Genomic DNA, 19,486 nt, shown 5'->3' on the forward strand with positions numbered 1-19,486 from the left:
TATTTATTTATGCAGCCTTCTTTAGGCTAATTGCCTGTCATTACCGTTTTTCTTTGGTGAAAATAAAAGGTTGTTTTGCGGAATGCAATTACTGTACATGTCCTTCTCTTACATTATATATTATGGGTTATTTTCATACTAGAGAAATGCATGTAATTCTGGCTTTCTTAGCCTATTAGATAGGTTTAGGGCTGCATATTATTGGTTTATACATGTATATGTGAATAATTATTTCGTACTATGTACTCCTTTTCTACTATATACACATATATATATGTATTATGCTATATGTTACGGGTTCCCGCTCATGGGCGGAGAGAATAGAGTGCTTATGACTGATGAGTATCCCCTGGAAGAGAAGCAGGAATTGCCAAATGGCTTGCTACAAGTCGGAGAGGCTGGGAATGGAGATCGCATATGAGATTATAGCAGTCAGAGACAAACCCTTCATTACTTGGAGGGGGAGGTGGTATGAGCCAGCTGGAGAGAGTGTTTCAGTTGCAAATATTTCCACATCTCAGACCGGGGTAAGTGAAATTCCTCTTAAGTCCACAAAAGATTTAAGCTCTTTGTCAGCCAGCGGGGATACCAGCCTGTTTACATACATACTGCCATAATGCTATATGGGCATTTACCTGTATCAGAGTGTTACTTTGAGGAGTCCGTGTGCGTGAGATTACAACTTGGACATGGCCTGAGGTAATCAAGTTGGGACAAGTCAAGGGCTGTGTAATAATGCTCCACAAAAAGGAGGCTCATTCCCCCACACCATCTTTGAGCAATTAATTTTGATACTTCCAGGCCTTGTGTTCTACCCATATGAAGGATTTGACGCCTTTATCAATCTTCCACAGTACAGAGGTCTTAACTAAAAGAGGCAGCATACTCCGGATATACGTGGTATTGCCGCAATCTTTAACGCCTGCCCCGAAGGGATGTTTAGGTGGGTTCACTTTGCATAGTCCAACTTCATTATGGTTATTACTGGGTCGAGATTGCCCACAACTATCTGCTCCAAACCCCTGTTAATGTAAACACCTAGGTTCTGCATTCAACTGAAATCTAAAATTAGCTAGAAGGGTCTTCGTAGTTACCCAGGATTCTGCCATATCCAGAATCACATCTGGGCTCAAGTTCCAGTACCCCGTAAGACCCTCTAAAATGATTCTCAGTACTACTAGTATGTGATTTAGACGGAGGAGGAAAAGCTTTGTTACACTGTGAGTGGGTACACAGAGCCCACCCCAAGAACCTTACCACCAATCATAAGCTTGGCCACATTAAGCAACCATCATAATCCATTAAGCAGCGCAAAGGGGAAACTGAATTGACTTCCTTCCAAGGTCAGAGTTAGAAGACGAACCGCTGCCCGTGCTGCCTGTGGCTTTTGAATTCAGCTCCTATTCTCCTGTCTCTCTACCCCGTGGACTGCTGCAGGCTACTCAGCCTTTCATTTTATTTGTATTTCCCTCTAGATTTTAAACAGCTCACAATTTTTTTATCTGGTTTACTGCGCTGTGCACTGCTGCATGTTGCAGGGTGCACAGCGCCTCTGCGTGCCTTCATTTCACTGCTTGCCTGCTTCGCGGTGTAGGCACCTCTCTCAGGGTTGAGCAGAGCAGAAGCACAGTACTTCTGCGACCACTGACTTGCGTGGAGACGTCCCACTCAAGTGCCATTTATTTTCGTTCCTGTGGTGACATTCACCGCCGCCAACTTTACCAGGTTAGCAGTTCAGTTCTTTCAACTGGCTGCTACTTAATAAAGGCGATGCGAAGCTGTCTGAGCCGATATCGCGCCCAGCGCCAGCCATGCTGCACAAACCACTCGCCGCAGAAGGGAAAGATGGGTGGGAAGTGTGGGGGGGGGGGAGGTGGCTAGAGAGGAGTTGTTGGCGCTTAGGCACAATAAATGCACTGTTACCCCATGCTCTTTCTTGAGGGGGGGGGCAAGGCATATTACTGCTCAGATTGTAACTTCACCCTCAAGCCCGATTTTACTTGTCAGGACGAGGAGGCTCTGGTTCGTGTTCTGTACGTTTCTCAAAAAAATAAATTCTCTAGCGTCTGGTTTTCCTAGATCGTCGTCTGCTCTTTCTAAGACTTTGAATTAAGGTTGGGTCCAACTCTCATTTGTTTGCAGGCACCAGAATGCAATTTTCATAACAATTGTGCGCTCTACAAAACTTTCATCACCATTATCATAATATTGGTACCCATTTAAATAGTTTTTTTCTCTTTCCACCAGACAGTGCCTGAAGACAACTTCTTTAGCAAAACTAGATACAGCAATCATGCCTCGCACACAGACAAGAACAGCAGTTCAGAGGGCCTTATTTTAAGAATTAAGCCCTGTAATTAAAGTTGTTTTTTTACAACAAGAAGATAAATACAACTTGAGTACAGACCACATTATCCTCACAAACTTTAGAAAGGTGTTTGTAAATTACAGGAGATCCTTGTTGTATATACAAGTATGTATAATCGAGTACAGATTCAGTTTTCTGTGTGCCTCCTTAGGTCAACACATGTCATCTGGCAAAACAGCACAAATCTGTATTAGTCCTTATACATGTGGAGGATGTCTGGCTGTAAGGTCACAACAACGGCTCATAACATTAACAGACATGTTTCGGTATTGAAAACTCAAAGTTCCAAATTTTGCCAGGAACCTCAAATACCCTGTGGTGTTCTCAATCGGTCTGTACACTTCAAAGGATTTCAGGTGCTCACTGAGAGGAGAGACTATCAGTGATACTTAAGTAAGACTCTCTGAACCGCTGTTCTAGGACCTTTACCAGTATCCTTGTCCGGTTACTGGGCAGAAAGGGTGTCTGTCCTGGGTATTCTTCACACACAGAACAGACACTCGGTGCAGACAGCAGTAGAAGTGTTCCTAGGCTCACCAAAAGCAAGATAGAGGACTAAAGCAGCAGTTGTGCACCCTTGCATCAAAGGTAGAACAAGTGCAGCATTGGCATCACCGGATCATTCTTCACTCAAATGGATGGAATAAGTGCTGCATGGGGTATAGGCATTGCAAGCTTCCTTCATACCCAGATAACAGGCAGGGCGAATGGAGGCAAAAAGTGCACACAGAAAAAAAGGTAGAATCAGTATTCAGTGCAAGCATCTAGTCTAAAATATTATTAAAGAGAAAGCATTCACTTTTCTTCTGATTCTGCAAGTGATTGCATACGGCTGGGTCCAAACTGAGAAGGCATGGTGTGCACTATAATGAGTCTTGGATACAACTCAGAGTAAATACCAGAGCCTGAGCATAATGTAAGCATTCTAGCCATCATATTTTGTATACTATAATCTGATTTCTAAGTAAAATAAAATTTGAAAATAAAAAAATTTGAATAAAAATAGTGCCACAAATAAAATGTGGCATGAAACAAAGCAAATCAATAGTCAAAAAAACTGACACATCCTTATACTTGGTAACTCAAGATACTCTCACTACCATATGTCCATACTAGCTCGCACAGTTGAGCACCTGTGTCTATATACATTTTTTTTCCAAAGAGGATGGAGGCCACACAATATGTTCATTTTCTAATGAACAGACAGCGCGTGAACATGCACAGAGTAGACACTTCACTACTATGATAGGCACGTTGAAAATAGACATACTCAACAAAACCAAAGGCAGTTAAAAACCACACCATCTGTGGGTTTGCATAAGTGCAGCTTGAAACACTTTGAGGATTCAGATACCTGCGAGGCTGAAGGCACCACGTAAGAGTGAAGGAAACAGCCAATGTAATAGGGCCCCTCCTGTCGCGGGGCACCACTTCCTTGCACTATCTGCATCACTGGTAGCACATCCTAAGATCTAGTTTAGGTGTTTTCATGGACAAAGGCAACATTGTCACACTGCCCTCGAGTGATAAAAGCACTAGGGAAAAGGCCTGCATCTGCTTCACTTAAATCAGAACATCTCTTTCAAGCTAGAAACAATCTGAAAACGTTAACAGATATCATTATAGCAAAGTTGGTGTTCCTTGGTAGCTCAAGTCACCAATCCCTTCCCCAGTCCAACCTGAAGGCAGCAGTTTCCCATTCCAAATCCCATGGCATCCATGTAAATATGATCCGGCTTAGCTGCACCGGCTCCATCTCCATCATCGTGCTGAAATTTTTCTACAAAAGGAGACGGTGTATTCTTATCCTTAAATACTGTGTGAAGAAGAACAAAACAATTAAATAAAGAAAATGGTGAAGACATCAATCATGAACTTGCGCAGAAACAAGAGAAAACCTACTCACTCGGTACATTTATTGCAACCTTTTCCCCTCTCCTGTGTCGAATATTTCTGGTTAATGTACTACAAAAAAAAAATTAGAAGAGAAAAGTTTACTACGAACTCTTTCATCGTTTTTATTTTTTCCAACCATATTTTCGTAAATTAACAAAAGTAATCAAAACGTTTAACAAAAGCTTTTAGCTAAAGGAAGTGAACTCAATTAACACATCTTGTACAATTAGCCTTATCTGCTCTTCGCAGTAGCTACCTTTTATTTTGGCTTTCACCATATTAATTGCATATTTGGGCAGGAAGGGGAGCCTTAAACAACAGTTTCAAGTATAAAAGTAATTACAAAATAAAACTCTTCTTGATTTTAACTATTGCAAGTGCCACAATTCACTCCTAGGCAATTTCTGCCGAAAGGGAAAGTACTATAGATAGACAAATACACCAACATTCAAACATTTAGGTAAGCAAATATTGCAATAGCAGGTATGCGTGCATATATAGTTGCAAGTAATGCATAATTCAAAAGCCTAGCTTCTGTCTAAACTATGGAAATACATCTCGGTCTTATTCTTCCTGCACAACTAAGCCAGGATGCATTACTAAACCACAGGCAACATCTTAGCTCTGTTCCTCCATGGGTCAGCCATAAAAAAGGAAGGAAAACACGATGCAATACAAATAGTAAGATTATGTTTTGACACGTAAAAAGTACACCAAGTAACACAATCAAAAAGGCAGATAAATAAAAGCTTAAATTAATAAACCTAACAAGAGTGGTTTAGTTCAGCTTTGAAGAAGAAAAACTGTTGTAATGAAATTCCACAATGGATTTCCACATGACATAAATCTTTAAAGGTAACACAGTTCTGAGTCAAAGGAGAGGGAAGTGTGGCTAATGTGGTGTCATGCAGTTATTGCAGGGGTATAATCTCTTCTCCCTCTAGAGTGGTGCGGATTAGTTGTTCTTAGGTTTCGCCTGTCGAAAGCTGCGCAAGCAGCGTTTCGCGCAGGTGAAATCTAATGTTAGAACAGTATGGGGGACTTGAACCCGACCCTTCTTCCATTGGCTAGCTCCATAAATGGAGGCTAGCTATTGGAAGACATCGTTGTCAATCACTTTTTCCCGGTCAGAACGTGAATCCTGGGCGTTTGACTCTTTTTTTAAGTCCCGCCCCTTGTTGCCGTGTGTCCCGGGCCGCGCTGTGATTGGCTGCCGGCCAGGGACACCCCCGTGACGTCATTCCCCGGGCCGCGCTGTGATTGGCTGCCGGCCCGGGACCTGACTTGTTTGTGTTTGTTAATCCCTCGCTGCCAAAGGGCAGGACGGAGTTTGAAAGCGTTATATTTGAATCCGTGCAGAGCGAGTATAAACTTGCGCCTCTATTATTATCGCGGGCGCGTTTACCCATCCCCAAAACACATATGGTAGCTTCTTCTATATGAATATGAAGTGATGAGAATGAAGACATGAGAAATTAATTTCTAATTGTAACCGAGAACGAAAATTACCAGATCTTTGTGAAAATGGGTCTAGTGCCCTTTTTAGTTTGAAATGAAAGATGTAGCCTCACATTGTAGTGTCGTGGACTCCCGAGATGTTGCTGTGTATTTATATTTCAATTCTGTGATAAAAGTGGGTTGCAATGTTTCGGTAAAGGAATGACATTTTTCAGGTTGATAAAATGTTGCTTTGCGTGACGTTATTAAGCACCGTACCGCATAGAATCTGTTTGTCGCTCTTTTATACTCCCAACCTCTGGATTAAAAACAACGAGGGACATATGCTATAATAAAAAGAAAGCAGTTGCCTTTGTCTCAAAGGTTCCGAGATTAATTTGGCTCGTGAGAGTGGCCATCTTCTCTTAATTTCCCCCTTCCCCTCCTTCGTGGGCTGGACCATCTCCACCGCGGGGTGTTCCCTTCCATTTGCCGCTCCGAAATTACCAGTTTTGATTTGTTTCGCAGCAAACACACGTTCTCTCATTCGCTACACAGACATTGTGTAATCCCCGAGTCGTGATTGTTTTTCTTGGCTTTCAAGGAAGGAACATCGTGCCCTCGCACGCCAGGCATACCCGTTGCAGCAGTGGCTCGGCCCGCAGAGGTTACCGGAAGTTGTGGCACTGCCATGTTGGGCGCTTTGTTGTAGGCTCCGGTAAACTGACGGGGGAAGATTTTTATTTTTTTTATAACTAGAGCGACGCGCCATGGAGGCCAAATGGACTGCTTTCCTGTTCCAGGTAAGGGCCCCTCCCGCATGGAGTGGGGGGGCGGGGGAGGAAAAGTGGGGGGTCCATGGAGGGGGGGGAATTCACCGAAGGGCCCGCGGGACATCTCCCCCTTTTTTCACCCTCCCTCCTGAGGAGCCTGCACATCACAGTGATACCTGAAGCTGGGCTTATAGCAGCGTGTCCAGGGTTGTAGTAGTGTACGCTACAGGTTCTAACCCTAATAAAACATCGCAGAAAGGCCTCGCACACTAAAATGACACTTTAGGCACACCATTAGGTTTCACAGCATAGCGGTCAATCCTATTTTTGTTTTTGGGAGGGTGCCGGGTAAGCTAATTTTAATCGTGTCCTTTATCTCATATTACTTGTATATGCAGTGAATACGTTATTCTCCAGACGAACACATTAAACGCGTACCCTCCGCCGAGAAGGACTTTTAAGCTACTTTCATCTTTTAAAGACTTACAATCATTTAGTTAAAGAAAACTGTAAACTACGCTGTCCTCCCGTTCACAGAACACTCTACCCCCTTCCCCCCTACAAAGAGTTTCGATGAAGGTTTGGACCGGACTTTCACAATCTCAAGAATTATGCCAAATTAGCATTTTGCAGGAGAAGAACATCTGAACTCTTTGACCGTCCTTGGGAGATGGGCCGCATCCATACCCGCATTTTTTTTAAAGATGCTGTAAAAATAGTTTTGTCTAACAGAAAAATACCAGCCGCTTTCTTGTTTCCTCGAGGAACGTCTTCAGCCCAGTTTTCATTTTTGACAACCTAAATGAATAAAACTTGCAAGGGATCCGGATTAATTCGTCACACGTTTCATATTGCTGTTCTCCCCCCCGACTCTTGCAAAACATCCTCAAAATAAGCTGGTGATCTCGAGTATAAAAGTAGACCCAGGTCCGTAGCTTTCACAGCCGTTTAGTGATCATCTTGCTCCACCTCCTCCCCATCATAGATTTTCCTTTTCTTAAACAACATCTTTAGGACAGGATGGGTTTATGGCATGCCCGCCAAAGGGATTTTCGGTTTGTTATTTTAACTCCTACAGGAATGATTTTATATTTGATTTGTTATCATCAGTAGATCACGTGGTTGCGAAAACTGACCCCACATGGCTTCGACAACACATTGATGGCATTCTAATACAGGAAAGAACTCTGCAGAGGTGATGCGCAGTATTCTGATAATAGTTACCCCTTAATTGAAATTTCTAAATTTACATGTCCTCTACTGGAACCCATGTTATCTGTTTAGAAGAAATCTTATTATTAAGCTTGATTTGCCCGTCTATAAAACACCTGGCTGAGATACCTATTGGAAAGAGTACGGGAGACAAATCAATTTCGACCAAGACATGCATAACATGACTCATCCTCTAATGTGCTGCCCTAACATTAAGGTTGCAATGCAGAAATGTTACCCTCTGGCGTTAGAGGTTCTCAGCGTCGCATTCTTCCACCCTAGGTGGCGAAATACACGTTTGTTTAGTTTTGCCTGCAGAGCTGTCATTTCATTCGAATTGCACGGAGAACAATGGGCATTAAATGTGTTCGATAATCTTGATCAAATTGAATGATTACGAGGCCCAATAAACTTGTGCACAATAAAATGAGATAACAAGATGGCATACCATTCAAATTTACAGATCGTAAAGAGTTCATTAATATTTTATTACGTCTTTGTATCGTTATTATATGATTTGAAGCTATCGAAAAGTAGTTTCCTAGAGAGTACGCAGAAAAGGAGGTATGGAGATCGTTGTGTGTCACTGTATTGCATGCATCGGGTTATGAATGCACTATGCTATTTGTTACTTAAATCTTAACTCGCTTGTATATATGAGTATTTGTGTAACATCAACCTAGTGAAAAGGCACTGGTGGGCTTTTTAGGATCGATGATCGAAATACAATTAAAGTCAATTGAATGGTAAGGTGGCGGGTTCTGAGAGGGGTTGTGAATTATTTAGTGCTTCGCAAATGTAGTGTTCAGTGAAGAGGAGAGGTGGGCGAGCCAACAAATTAACAAGGAGAGTCGTGCCAAGGGTCTGGCTTGGATCTTAGAGCACCAAGTACGAGTCAAACCCTGAAAACCTTTGTTGTGTGAATCATACTACTTGTAAAAAGTTATACCTTTAACAATTGATAGTCTCAAATCACATATCTGAAAGTCCTTACATACGCAGTGAAGAAGAGTTTTGGTGAAATAAAATACTTTAGCGCAAGATCACATAGTTTAAGCGGGAAGCCAAGATTTATCCAGGTTTCTGGTATTATTTTATACTAATCTCCCAGTAAATGGATATCTGTTTGTCTTCACTTATGTTGGTGCTCTGTTTTTACCTCTTAGTGCATTTTTCTGCAGCTATTGAAACAACATTTTACATGATGACCAGTTACATTACACCATGTCACATATATTGTTTATAACATGGGGAGATTTAGTGATTTGCCCAGATTCACAGGATGTTGTTCCGTGCCTAAGCTCAAATCTGGTTCCCCAGTTTCACACGCTGCAGCTCTTACTGTAACGCCACATCCTACGCAGAAAGAGAAAGGCAGCCAGAAGCCACATGAAAGCTTGGCTCATTATGGGCTCGACGTTCCAACAATCTCGAGCTGAGCCAGAACTAGGTTTCAGGCTCGAACCTGGCTCACGATTTCAGTGGCTCACCTACCTCCATTGAAGAGTTGTGACTTCAGCTCTGTACTAAATTGAAGAAGTATACTGCCTCGTGGCTGACATAGGGACACTGTTCTATATCCTATGTATGTAGATGGAGAAGCTCTAATATCTTTTTTCTTTAGTGCACTTTTTCTTCTTGAATCTGATGGTGTCTGGGTTGTAGGTGTGTCCAGACCCATTGGAGATGGTGATATTTTCAGCCAGATATGCGCGGTCTGGGCACAGTAGCTTTGTAGGTAATTAGGTTAACCTTGAGTGAGGTGCAGCTCATCAAATGGAGGTAATTTAGGGTGCTGGTGATGTGGTCATATTTATTTTACTTAAGCATTTTTTTAGGGACATCCAAGACCGATGGGTATTAGGGTGCTTTACGCCAAAACTCAGAGAAATAGAGGTGTAGTTAGGATGAGTTGCATAGTTTGGTGCAGGAACAGTTGCCAGTTGAAACATGTAACAAAAACCAAATCGTGCATAAAAAAGGATGATGCGATAGAACGTTGTGAAGCCAATAATGTGGTTTTTGGAAGGCTCCTGGTAATTGGACTCATACATTGTTTAAACTTTCAAGTCTTACGTTGTTTTTTGATTGTCTAGTGGAATCGGTTTCGTGAGGGTGGTTGAACTGGGTTCTATGCTGATTCAGCTGCTCCTGGGAATGACTGCTTGGTGGCTATGGTTGTCTTTAATGTTTGAACTTCCAATAGTAAGAAGTATTTACCTTTCAGTCCTCTGGAACCTCCATAGATTGTGAGCAGGTTAACAAGGGAGGGAATGTTTTGTAACGTCTTGTGAAGATAACACTTAATTGGAATTTGATTCTAGCTATGTTAGGTAGCCAGTGAAAGTCATGCAGATGAGATTAGGCTTAATGTGTTATTACTTTTCTGCGCGGTCAGCCCTGAATCCAAGTGTAAGTAAGAATGTTCGAGGTTAGGTGAGAAATAGAAATGCCTGCTAAAATTGCACTTCCAAAATCTAGTTTGTCTATGATAAAGGCAAGGACCAATGTTTTGTGCGAACATTTATTTGGGGGGGGGGGGGGGGGGCGAATGTTTTTGTTTTTTTTAGGCAGTGGAGGTGAAAATGTGAATGGTTCATTTGGTTGTTTATTTGCGGTGTGAATGTAAGCACTGGGTCAGTTTATTCTGGCCCTTGATAAATCATGCCACAATTCTTAGAATTCCCTAAGAATGAGACAATAGGAGTCTGGAAGGCCATAGTGCAGGTTGTTGCAACCATCCAGATGCAAGCAGTTTCAAAATCACTCTGGAAGGAACTGATTTACTTTCTGTAGTAGAGAGTGCTGGTAGAGAGCCCTTTGGTTTTCGTGGCCGTGAGTTCCTAGAAATGAACGGAGGCGTCGGTGGTGAATGGGTGTGACTTTGGGGTTTGAATACATCCAGGTTCATGTCGTGGAGCCAGGATTGAAATAGTTGTCTTGCTGTAGGCGAATAAGGGAAATTTTGGTTTTGCTGGGTTGTAAGTTTCAGCTTAACGTCGGGCAACCAGGTGTTGATGAGATTCAGGTAGTGTTTGAGGTGTTGGGAGCAGAGGATACTGTGCATTTGTGTGTTGGCATATTGATGGATGGTGATGTTGTTGGCGAGTGTTAGTTCCAGGGTTTTCGTGTAGCGAATGAAGATGACTGAGTTAAGATGTTTTTTTGGTGGAATTTGCAGATGGAGAGCTTCCGGGTTCTGGAGAAGCCCATGTGAGCAAACTGGTGTCAGTTAGAAATTTAGGATAACGAGTAGAGGACATCACCAGTGTATCCTATTCAAGAGCTCCAGGTTGGATGGTTCATGGATTTGATCGAAGCCTACCGGACTGCGCAACTGTCTGTTTTGCTAAAGACCTCTTTGGGACATTCAAAAAGCTGACCTAGGAATGCATTCCGCATGTAGCTTACCATTGGCTTTGTGGTTTGTAACTCACATTTTCTAGCTTTCTAGTTGCTGGCTTTATTTACTTTGGGCTGTTCAGCTTGAGTTTGTCCCTCCCGTTGCCCAATCCTCGTTTACTGTATTCTTCCACAAACTCACTTTTCAGGTTTCTCCGCTGCGCAGCAGCGTTCGCGCAGGGCGAAAACTTTTGTTTACAAGTATGGGGCTTTGTCCCGCCTCGCTGTTCCATTGGCTAGCTCCATAAATGGAGGCTAGCCATTGGAACAGAGATATGTCCGTCATTGTCCGAGGCGATTCGTGGGCGTTCCGTAGAACTTCTCTCTTTTTGCCCACGTAATGCGGCCGTCGGCTGGGTTTTTTTTTTTTCTTCGGCATCCTTCGTCACACCAGCTGGACGGCTCTCCCTGGGAGGACGCAGACCCGAGCCGACTCCCGGAGGTAAGTTTTTTATTTTTCCTACACGTTACGTACCGGCCCCACTTGTAAATGCTTGTTGCTCATTCTGCCTCTCCGACCTGGTTTTGATGGTCACTTTTTGAGCAGCAGGAAACCGCAAAGGAGCCCGGCGATCCATCAGGGGCTCTTTGTCCTTGATTGCACGGCGCTTCGCTGGCTGATTAGCCCCTGACTGCCGCGAGGCCGGCGCCAGGATTGCATAGAGCATTATCCTGAAAATAGAGCAGCCTCGCTCGCACCGAGCAAGTCATTAGCAGCGGGGGTCCGCCCGCCGAGTCACCGAGGAGCAATCGCTTAGTTACCGTCAGCTGATATTCGTGGCTGCCCGCCCAGCTGAGGGGACTTCTGCACTCGATCTGCCACCGACCCCCCGGGGAACTTGCGCCCTCGGGCTCAAGAGGCCGCTTGGTCTGGTGGCACCAGGGTCATGCGTGGTGTGGTGCTAGCGAACTGGATCCACATACAACCTTCACTGTTCACTCCTACAATCTGGCCTATACCTTACCCTTTGGAGAGTGAAACCCTGCCATGCCTGCTTGAATTGCTAATGCGAGCGCGAGGCGTGCTGAGAAACCTCCACATAACAGGAAGTTCTTAAACATACCTTTCAGTATCTTATTGTGCAATTGTGGCACTAATTGCCCTCCTTTCAAAGCTAGAATGTACTTCAAGTTGGAAGGTCTTTGACGGGTCCTTATTGTCATAAATGAGGGGGTCCGGATTCAGTAATTGCCTCCCTTTGTTATGTTTCTGTGTTCTGAACACATATGTAGAGAATATACATGCCGCATTTATATGTGGCGTGGCGCCAGCCTGGTAAACAGCCTTGTAAGCAGCTTGCCTCCTGTTAGACAACACGTGTAGGCTATGCTACCTGTTGCTATCGCCGCACGGGCCACACCGCTGCGCCTGTGTTATCTGCTCAGCTAGGATTTCCTGGCAGGGAATGATAAATACTATGTAGTCCTCGAACTCCAAGGCGGTGGTAACTAGAATTAATCTCATTCCCTCTTACAAACTCCAGAAAAACGTCCATGTGTTATGAAATATTAATCTGGCCTTCACTTCTGTTCTTTCATATGATAGGTCTGAGAGCGGAAACTTATCTGGTGTGGGGGGGGGGCTCTGTGTGGGTGTGTGGGGGGGGCTCTGTGTGGGGGGGCTCTGTGTGGGTGTGTGTAGAGGGCTCTCTGTGGGTGTGTGTGTGTGGCAATTGCGAGAGATTAAGCTATTGGCATTGTAAATGACAATGCCATTTATTTATGTTTCAAAACCAACACATAAATAAAAATTGTCATTTAAAATGCCAATAGCGCTAACTTTTGCAAAGGCGAAACCGTTGCATTGTAAATGCTTGTTTTTAATTGAGCACACTAGTCTAACGGTCATGATTTCCAGCAGGTGTGGTTTTTATTTTCTCTAGGCTTCTGTACTGCTAAGTGTTCAAAGACAAAGGACAACAAATATAGTATGCGATATTTACAAGTGTGATGCAAGTAAACCTGCCTAGTGGTATGAGGTTAACATTTAGAAACAGGTAGATCAGGACATCTTAAGATAAATATATAAAATCGGGTTACTTAAATCTAAATCCAGTTCTCCAACAATAGTATCCCTCAGTCGCTTTCTGAATCTTCCCCATCAAATTGGATGTATCTGGTCACACACTAGAGAAGTGCAGAAAATGCTTCACCATAGAAACAACTATGAAACTTTGTTAGTTTAGTAGCCCATCCACCTCACTTGAAATAACCACACTTAAGCTAATGCAGTAGAAATGCACTGAGCTCCACTCCCCCAGTAGCTACTGTACCTAGGAGTTTCTGGTACACACCAGACCACTACCTATTATCCCAGCTCAACAACCCAGACTGTGAGACCTTCCACCTGTGGTAGGCCTTAACCCGTGCGGGAACTGTGGAGTTAGCTCCTTAACCAGTAGTTCAAACTCTGTAGATGTAGGACTGAAATACCCTTTGGTCCAGACAAAACATACAAATTGCAACTCTGAAAATGTCATCTACCTTATACTTTGCCCCTGCAACCTTTTATATATAGGTATGATGACCCGGAGGTAAAAGGTACGAATAACAGAACATAAGAGCAACAAAAAACGCAGATTAACCATGACCAAACTCACGAGACGCTTTGTAGAGGCTAACCCTGAAGTGAGAGACATCTTTTGGACTGAACTAGATAAACTTTTTATTCCCCAGAATATGAGCAATCAAAGCTTTTCTCTTTAGAAGAGAACAGAAATGGATTCTATAGAATTTGCAGATATATAAACAGCCTCAAATATGATATCCCATGAAACCAGCTACGCAATCTCTAACGAAGATAAAACTGTGGCATCTACAGGCACATGAGAAGTAAAATTTAACATAATAAATAAAAATAAAATAATGAGTTAGCCTCCTGGTTTCTGCTCTAGGAGCAAGAGAACTAAGTTGCCCCCTTACTTTTATTGGTTCCAACCATGTAACGTCTACTCATCTCCTAACTAGCGATTAGACCGTAGCAGGGGCACAATAATCAATACACTTTGTCTGATGCCCCTCCATAGCTATTTTTTAACATATCCATTGAGAGAGGGGAAAAGAGAGGGGAAAGGAGGGAAAGAGAGGGGAGAGGAGGGGAAAGAGAGAGGGGAAAGAGAGAGGGGAAAGAGAGAGGGGAAAGAGAGAGGGGAAAGAGAGAGGGGAAAGAGAGAGGGGAAAGAGAGAGGGGAAAGAGAGAGGGGAAAGAGAGAGGGGAAAGAGAGAGGGGAAAGAGAGAGGGGAAAGAGAGAGGGGAAAGAGAGGGGAGAGAGAGGGGAGAGAGAGGGGAGAGAGAGGGGAGAGAGAGGGGAGAGAGAGGGAGAGAGAGGGGAGAGAGAGGGGAGAGAGAGGGGAGAGAGAGGGGAGAGAGAGGGGAGAGAGAGGGGAGAGAGAGGGGAAAGAGAGGGGAAAGAGAGGGGAAAGAGAGGGGAAAGAGAGGGGAAAGAGAGGGGAAAGAGAGGGGAAAGAGAGGGGAAAGAGAGGGGAAAGAGAGGGGAAAGAGAGGGGAAAGAGAGGGAAAGAGAGGGGAAAGAGAGGGGAAAGAGAGGGGAAAGAGAGGGGAAAGAGAGGGGAAAGAGAGGGGAAAGAGAGGGGAAAGAGAGGGGAAAGAGAGGGGAAAGAGAGGGGAAAGAGAGGGGAAAGAGAGGGGAAAGAGAGGGGAAAGAGAGGGGAAAGAGAGGGGAAAGAGAGGGGAAAGAGAGGGGAAAGAGAGGGGAAAGAGAGGGGAAAGAGAGGGGAAAGAGAGGGGAAAGAGAGGGGAAGAGAGGGGAAAGAGAGGGGAAAGAGAGGGAAAGAGAGGGGAAAGAGAGGGGAAAGAGAGGGGAAAGAGAGGGAAAGAGAGGGGAAAGAGAGGGAAAGAGAGGGGAAAGAGAGGGGAAAGAGAGGGGAGAGGGGAAAGAGAGGGGAAAGAGAGGGGAAAGAGAGGGGAAAGAGAGGGGAAAGAGAGGGGAAAGAGAGGGGAAAGAGAGGGGAAAGAGAGGGGAAAGAGAGGGGAAAGAGAGGGGAAAGAGAGGGGAAAGAGAGGGGAAAGAGAGGGGAAAGAGAGGGGAAAGAGAGGGGAAAGAGAGGGGAAAGAGAGGGGAAAGAGAGGGGAAAGAGAGGGGAAAGAGAGGGGAAAGAGAGGGGAAAGAGAGGGGAAGAGGGGAAAGAGAGGGGAAAGAGGGGAAAGAGAGGGGAAAGAGAGGGGAAAGAGAGGGGAAAGAGAGGAAAGAGAGGGGAAAGAGAGGGGAAAGAGAGGGGAAAGAGAGGGGAAAGAGAGGGGAAAGAGAGGGGAAAGAGAGGGGAAAGAGAGGGGAAAGAGAGGGGAAAGAGAGGGGAAAGAGAGGGGAAAGAGAGGGGAAAGAGAGGGGAAAGAGAGGGGAAAGAGAGGGGAAAGAGAGGGGAAAGGGAAAGAGAGGGGAAAGAGAGGGGAAAGAGAGGGGAAAGAGAGGGGAAAGAGAGGGGAAAGAGATAGAGATAGAGATAGAGATAGAGATAGAGATAGAGAGGGGAAAGAGATAGAGATAGAGATAGAGATAGAGATGGGGAAAGAGAGGGGAAGAGATAGAGATGGGGAAAGAGAGGGGAAAGAGATAGAGATAGAGATAGAGAGAGATGGGGAAAGAGAGGGGAAAGAGATAGAGATAGAGATAGAGATGGGGAAAGAGATAGAGATAGAGATAGAGATGGGGAAAGAGAGGGGAAAGGGAAGAGAGGGGAAAGGGAAAGAGATAGAGATAGAGAGGGAAAGAGAGGGGAAAGAGATAGAGATGGGGAAAGAGGGGAAAGAGATAGAGATGGGGAAAGAGAGGGGAAAGAGATAGAGATGGGGAAAGAGATAGAGATAGAGATGGGGAAAGAGAGGGGAAAGAGAGAGATAGAGATAGAGATGGGGAAAGAGAGGGGAAAGAGATAGAGATAGAGATGGGGAAAGAGAGGGGAAAGAGATAGAGATAGAGATGGGGAAAGAGATGGGAAAGAGATAGAGATAGAGATAGAGATAGAGATAGAGATGGGGAAAGAGAGGGGAAAGAGATAGAGATAGAGATAGAGATGGGGAAAGAGAGGGGGAAAGAGATAGAGATAGAGATGGGGAAAGAGATAGAGATGGGGAAAGAGATAGAGATGGGGAAAGAGAGGGGAAAGAGATGGAGATAGAGATAGAGATGGGGAAAGAGAGGGGAAAGAGATAGAGATAGAGATGGGGAAAGAGAGGGGAAAGAGATAGAGATAGAGATAGAGATGGGGAAAGAGAGGGGAAAGAGATAGAGATAGAGATGGGGAAAGAGAGGGGAAAGAGATAGAGATAGAGATGGGGAAAGAGAGGGGAAAGAGATAGAGATAGAGATGGGGAAAGAGAGGGGATAGAGATAGAGATAGAGATGGGAAAGAGAGGGGAAAGAGATAGAGATAGAGATAGAGATAGAGATAGAGATGGGGAAAGAGAGGGGAAAGAGATAGAGATAGAGATAGAGATAGAGATAGAGATGGGGAAAGAGAGGGGAAAGAGATAGAGATAGAGATGGGGAAAGAGAGGGGAAAGAGATAGAGATAGAGATGGGGAAAGAGAGGGGAAAGAGATAGAGATAGAGATGGGGAAAGAGAGGGGAAAGAGATAGAGATAGAGATAGAGAGAGATAGAGAGGGGAAAGAGATAGAGATAGAGATAGAGAGAGATAGAGATGGGGAAAGAGATAGAGATGGGGAAAGAGATAGAGATGGGGAAAGAGATAGAGATGGGGAAAGAGAGGGGAAAGAGATAGAGATAGAGATAGAGATGGGGAAAGAGAGGGGAAAGAGATAGAGATAGAGATGGGGAAAGAGAGGGGAAAGAGATAGAGATAGAGATGGGGAAAGAGAGGGGAAAGAGATAGAGATAGAGATAGAGAGAGATAGAGAGGGGAAAGAGATAGAGATAGAGATAGAGATAGAGATGGGGAAAGAGATAGAGATAGAGATAGAGATAGAGATGGGGAAAGAGATAGAGATGGGGAAAGAGATAGAGATGGGGAAAGAGATAGAGATGGGGAAAGAGAGGGGAAAGAGATAGAGATAGAGATAGAGATGGGGAAAGAGATGGGAAAGAGATAGAGATAGAGATAGAGATAGAGATAGAGATGGGGAAAGAGATAGAGATGGGGAAAGAGATAGAGATAGAGATGGGGAAAGAGAGGGGAAAGAGATAGAGATAGAGATAGAGATGGGGAAAGAGAGGGGAAAGAGATAGAGATAGAGATGGGGAAAGAGATAGAGATGGGGAAAGAGATAGAGATGGGGAAAGAGATAGAGATGGGGAAAGAGAGGGGAAAGAGATAGAGATAGAGATAGAGATAGAGATGGGGAAAGAGAGGGGAAAGAGAGGGGAAAGAGATGGGGATAGAGATGGGGATAGAGATGGGGAAAGAGATAGAGATAGAGATAGAGATGGGGAAAGAGAGGGGAAAGAGATGGGAAAGAGATAGAGATAGAGATGGGGAAAGAGAGGGGAAAGAGATAGAGATAGAGATGGGGAAAGAGAGGGGAAAGAGATAGAGATAGAGATAGAGATGGGGAAAGAGAGGGGAAAGAGATAGAGATGGAGATAGAGATGGGGAAAGAGAGGGGAAAGAGATAGAGATAGAGATAGAGATGGGGAAAGAGAGGGGAAAGAGATAGAGATAGAGATAGAGATGGGGAAAGAGAGGGGAAAGAGATAGAGATAGAGATAGAGATGGGGAAAGAGAGGGGAAAGAGATAGAGATAGAGATAGAGATGGGGAAAGAGAGGGGAAAGAGATAGAGATAGAGATAGAGATGGGGAAAGAGAGGGGAAAGAGATAGAGATAGAGATAGAGATGGGGAAAGAGAGGGGAAAGAGATAGAGATAGAGATAGAGATGGGGAAAGAGAGGGGAAAGAGATAGAGATAGAGATAGAGATAGAGAAAGAGAGGGGAAAGAGATAGAGATAGAGATAGAGATGGGGAAAGAGAGGGGAAAGAGATAGAGATAGAGATGGGGAAAGAGAGGGGAAAGAGATAGAGATAGAGATGGGGAAAGAGAGGGGAAAGAGATAGAGATAGAGATGGGAAAGAGAGGGGAAAGAGATAGAGATAGAGATGGGGAAAGAGAGGGGAAAGAGATGGGAAAGAGATAGAGATAGAGATAGAGATAGAGATGGGGAAAGATAGAGATAGAGATGGGGAAAGAGAGGGGAAAGAGATGGGGAAAGAGAGGGGAAAGAGATAGAGATAGAGAGGGGAAAGAGATAGAGATAGAGATGGGGAAAGAGAGGGGAAAGAGATAGAGATAGAGATGGGGAAAGAGAGGGGAAAGAGATGGGAAAGAGATAGAGATAGAGATAGAGATGGGGAAAGAGAGGGGAAAGAGATAGAGATAGAGATGGGGAAAGAGAGGGGAAAGAGATGGGAAAGAGATAGAGATAGAGATAGAGATAGAGATGGGGAAAGAGAGGGGAAAGAGATAGAGATAGAGATGGGGAAAGAGAGGGAAAGAGATAGAGATAGAGATGGGGAAAGAGGGGAAAGAGAGGGGAAAGAGATGGGAAGAGATAGGGGAAAGAGAGGGGAAAAGAGATAGAGAGAGATGGGGAAAGAGAGGGGAAAGAGAGGGGAAAGAGATGGGGAAAGAGATAGAGATGGGGGAAAGAGAGGGGAAAGAGATAGAGATGGGGAAAGAGAGGGGAAAGAGATAGAGATGGGGAAAGAGAGGGAAAGAGATAGAGATGGGAAAGAGAGGGGAAAGAGATGGGGAAAGAGATAGAGATAGAGATAGAGATGGGGAAAGAGAGGGGAAAGAGATAGAGATAGAGATGGGGAAAGAGAGGGGAAAGAGAGAGAGATAGATGGGAAAGAGAGGGGAAAGAGAGGGGAAGATGAGATAGAGATGGGGAAAGAGAGGGGAAAGAGATAGAGATAGAGATGGGAAAGAGAGGGGAAAGAGATAGAGATAGAGATGGGGAAAGAGAGGGGAAAGAGATGGGGAAAGAGAGGGGAAAGAGATAGAGAAAGAGATGGGGAAGATAGAGATAGAGATGGGGAAAGAGAGGGAAAGAGATAGAGATAGAGATAGGGAAAGAGAGGGGAAAGAGAGGGGAAGGATAGAGATGGGGAAAGAGATGAGATAGAGATAGGGAAAGAGAGGGGAAAGAGATGGGGAAAGAGAGGGGAAAGAGATAGAGATAGAGATGGGGAAAGAGAGGGAAAGAGAGAGAGATAGGGAAAGAGAGGGGAAAGAGAGGGGAAAGAGATAGAGAAGAGAGAGATGGGGAAAGAGAGGGAGAGATAGAGTAGGGAAAGAGGGGAAGAGAGGAAGAGGGGAAAGAGATAGAGATAGGGAAAGAGAGGGGAAAGAGATGGAGATAGAGATGGGGAAAGAGAGGGGAAAGAGAGGGGAAAGAGATAGAGATGGGGAAAGTGAGGGG

At 44.4% G+C, this 19,486-nt stretch overlaps 1 protein-coding gene across 1 annotated transcript in view; it reads right to left on the reverse strand.

Annotated features, from left to right (window-relative positions):
• Positions 1–19,486, reverse strand: part of GCLC (glutamate-cysteine ligase catalytic subunit) — a 291,987-nt gene that overhangs the window by 163,484 nt on the left and 109,017 nt on the right. The window contains exons 5-6 of the mRNA XM_078647946.1: positions 4,275–4,333; positions 4,048–4,184 (exon numbers count right to left, since the gene is read on the reverse strand). Of these exons, the coding sequence (XP_078504072.1) occupies positions 4,048–4,184; positions 4,275–4,333 (196 nt within the window). The remainder of the gene's footprint in view (positions 1–4,047; positions 4,185–4,274; positions 4,334–19,486) is intronic.

This window comes from Lissotriton helveticus, chromosome 6 (assembly GCF_964261635.1).
Source record: "Lissotriton helveticus chromosome 6, aLisHel1.1, whole genome shotgun sequence".
NCBI classification, from domain to species: Eukaryota; Metazoa; Chordata; class Amphibia; order Caudata; family Salamandridae; genus Lissotriton; species Lissotriton helveticus.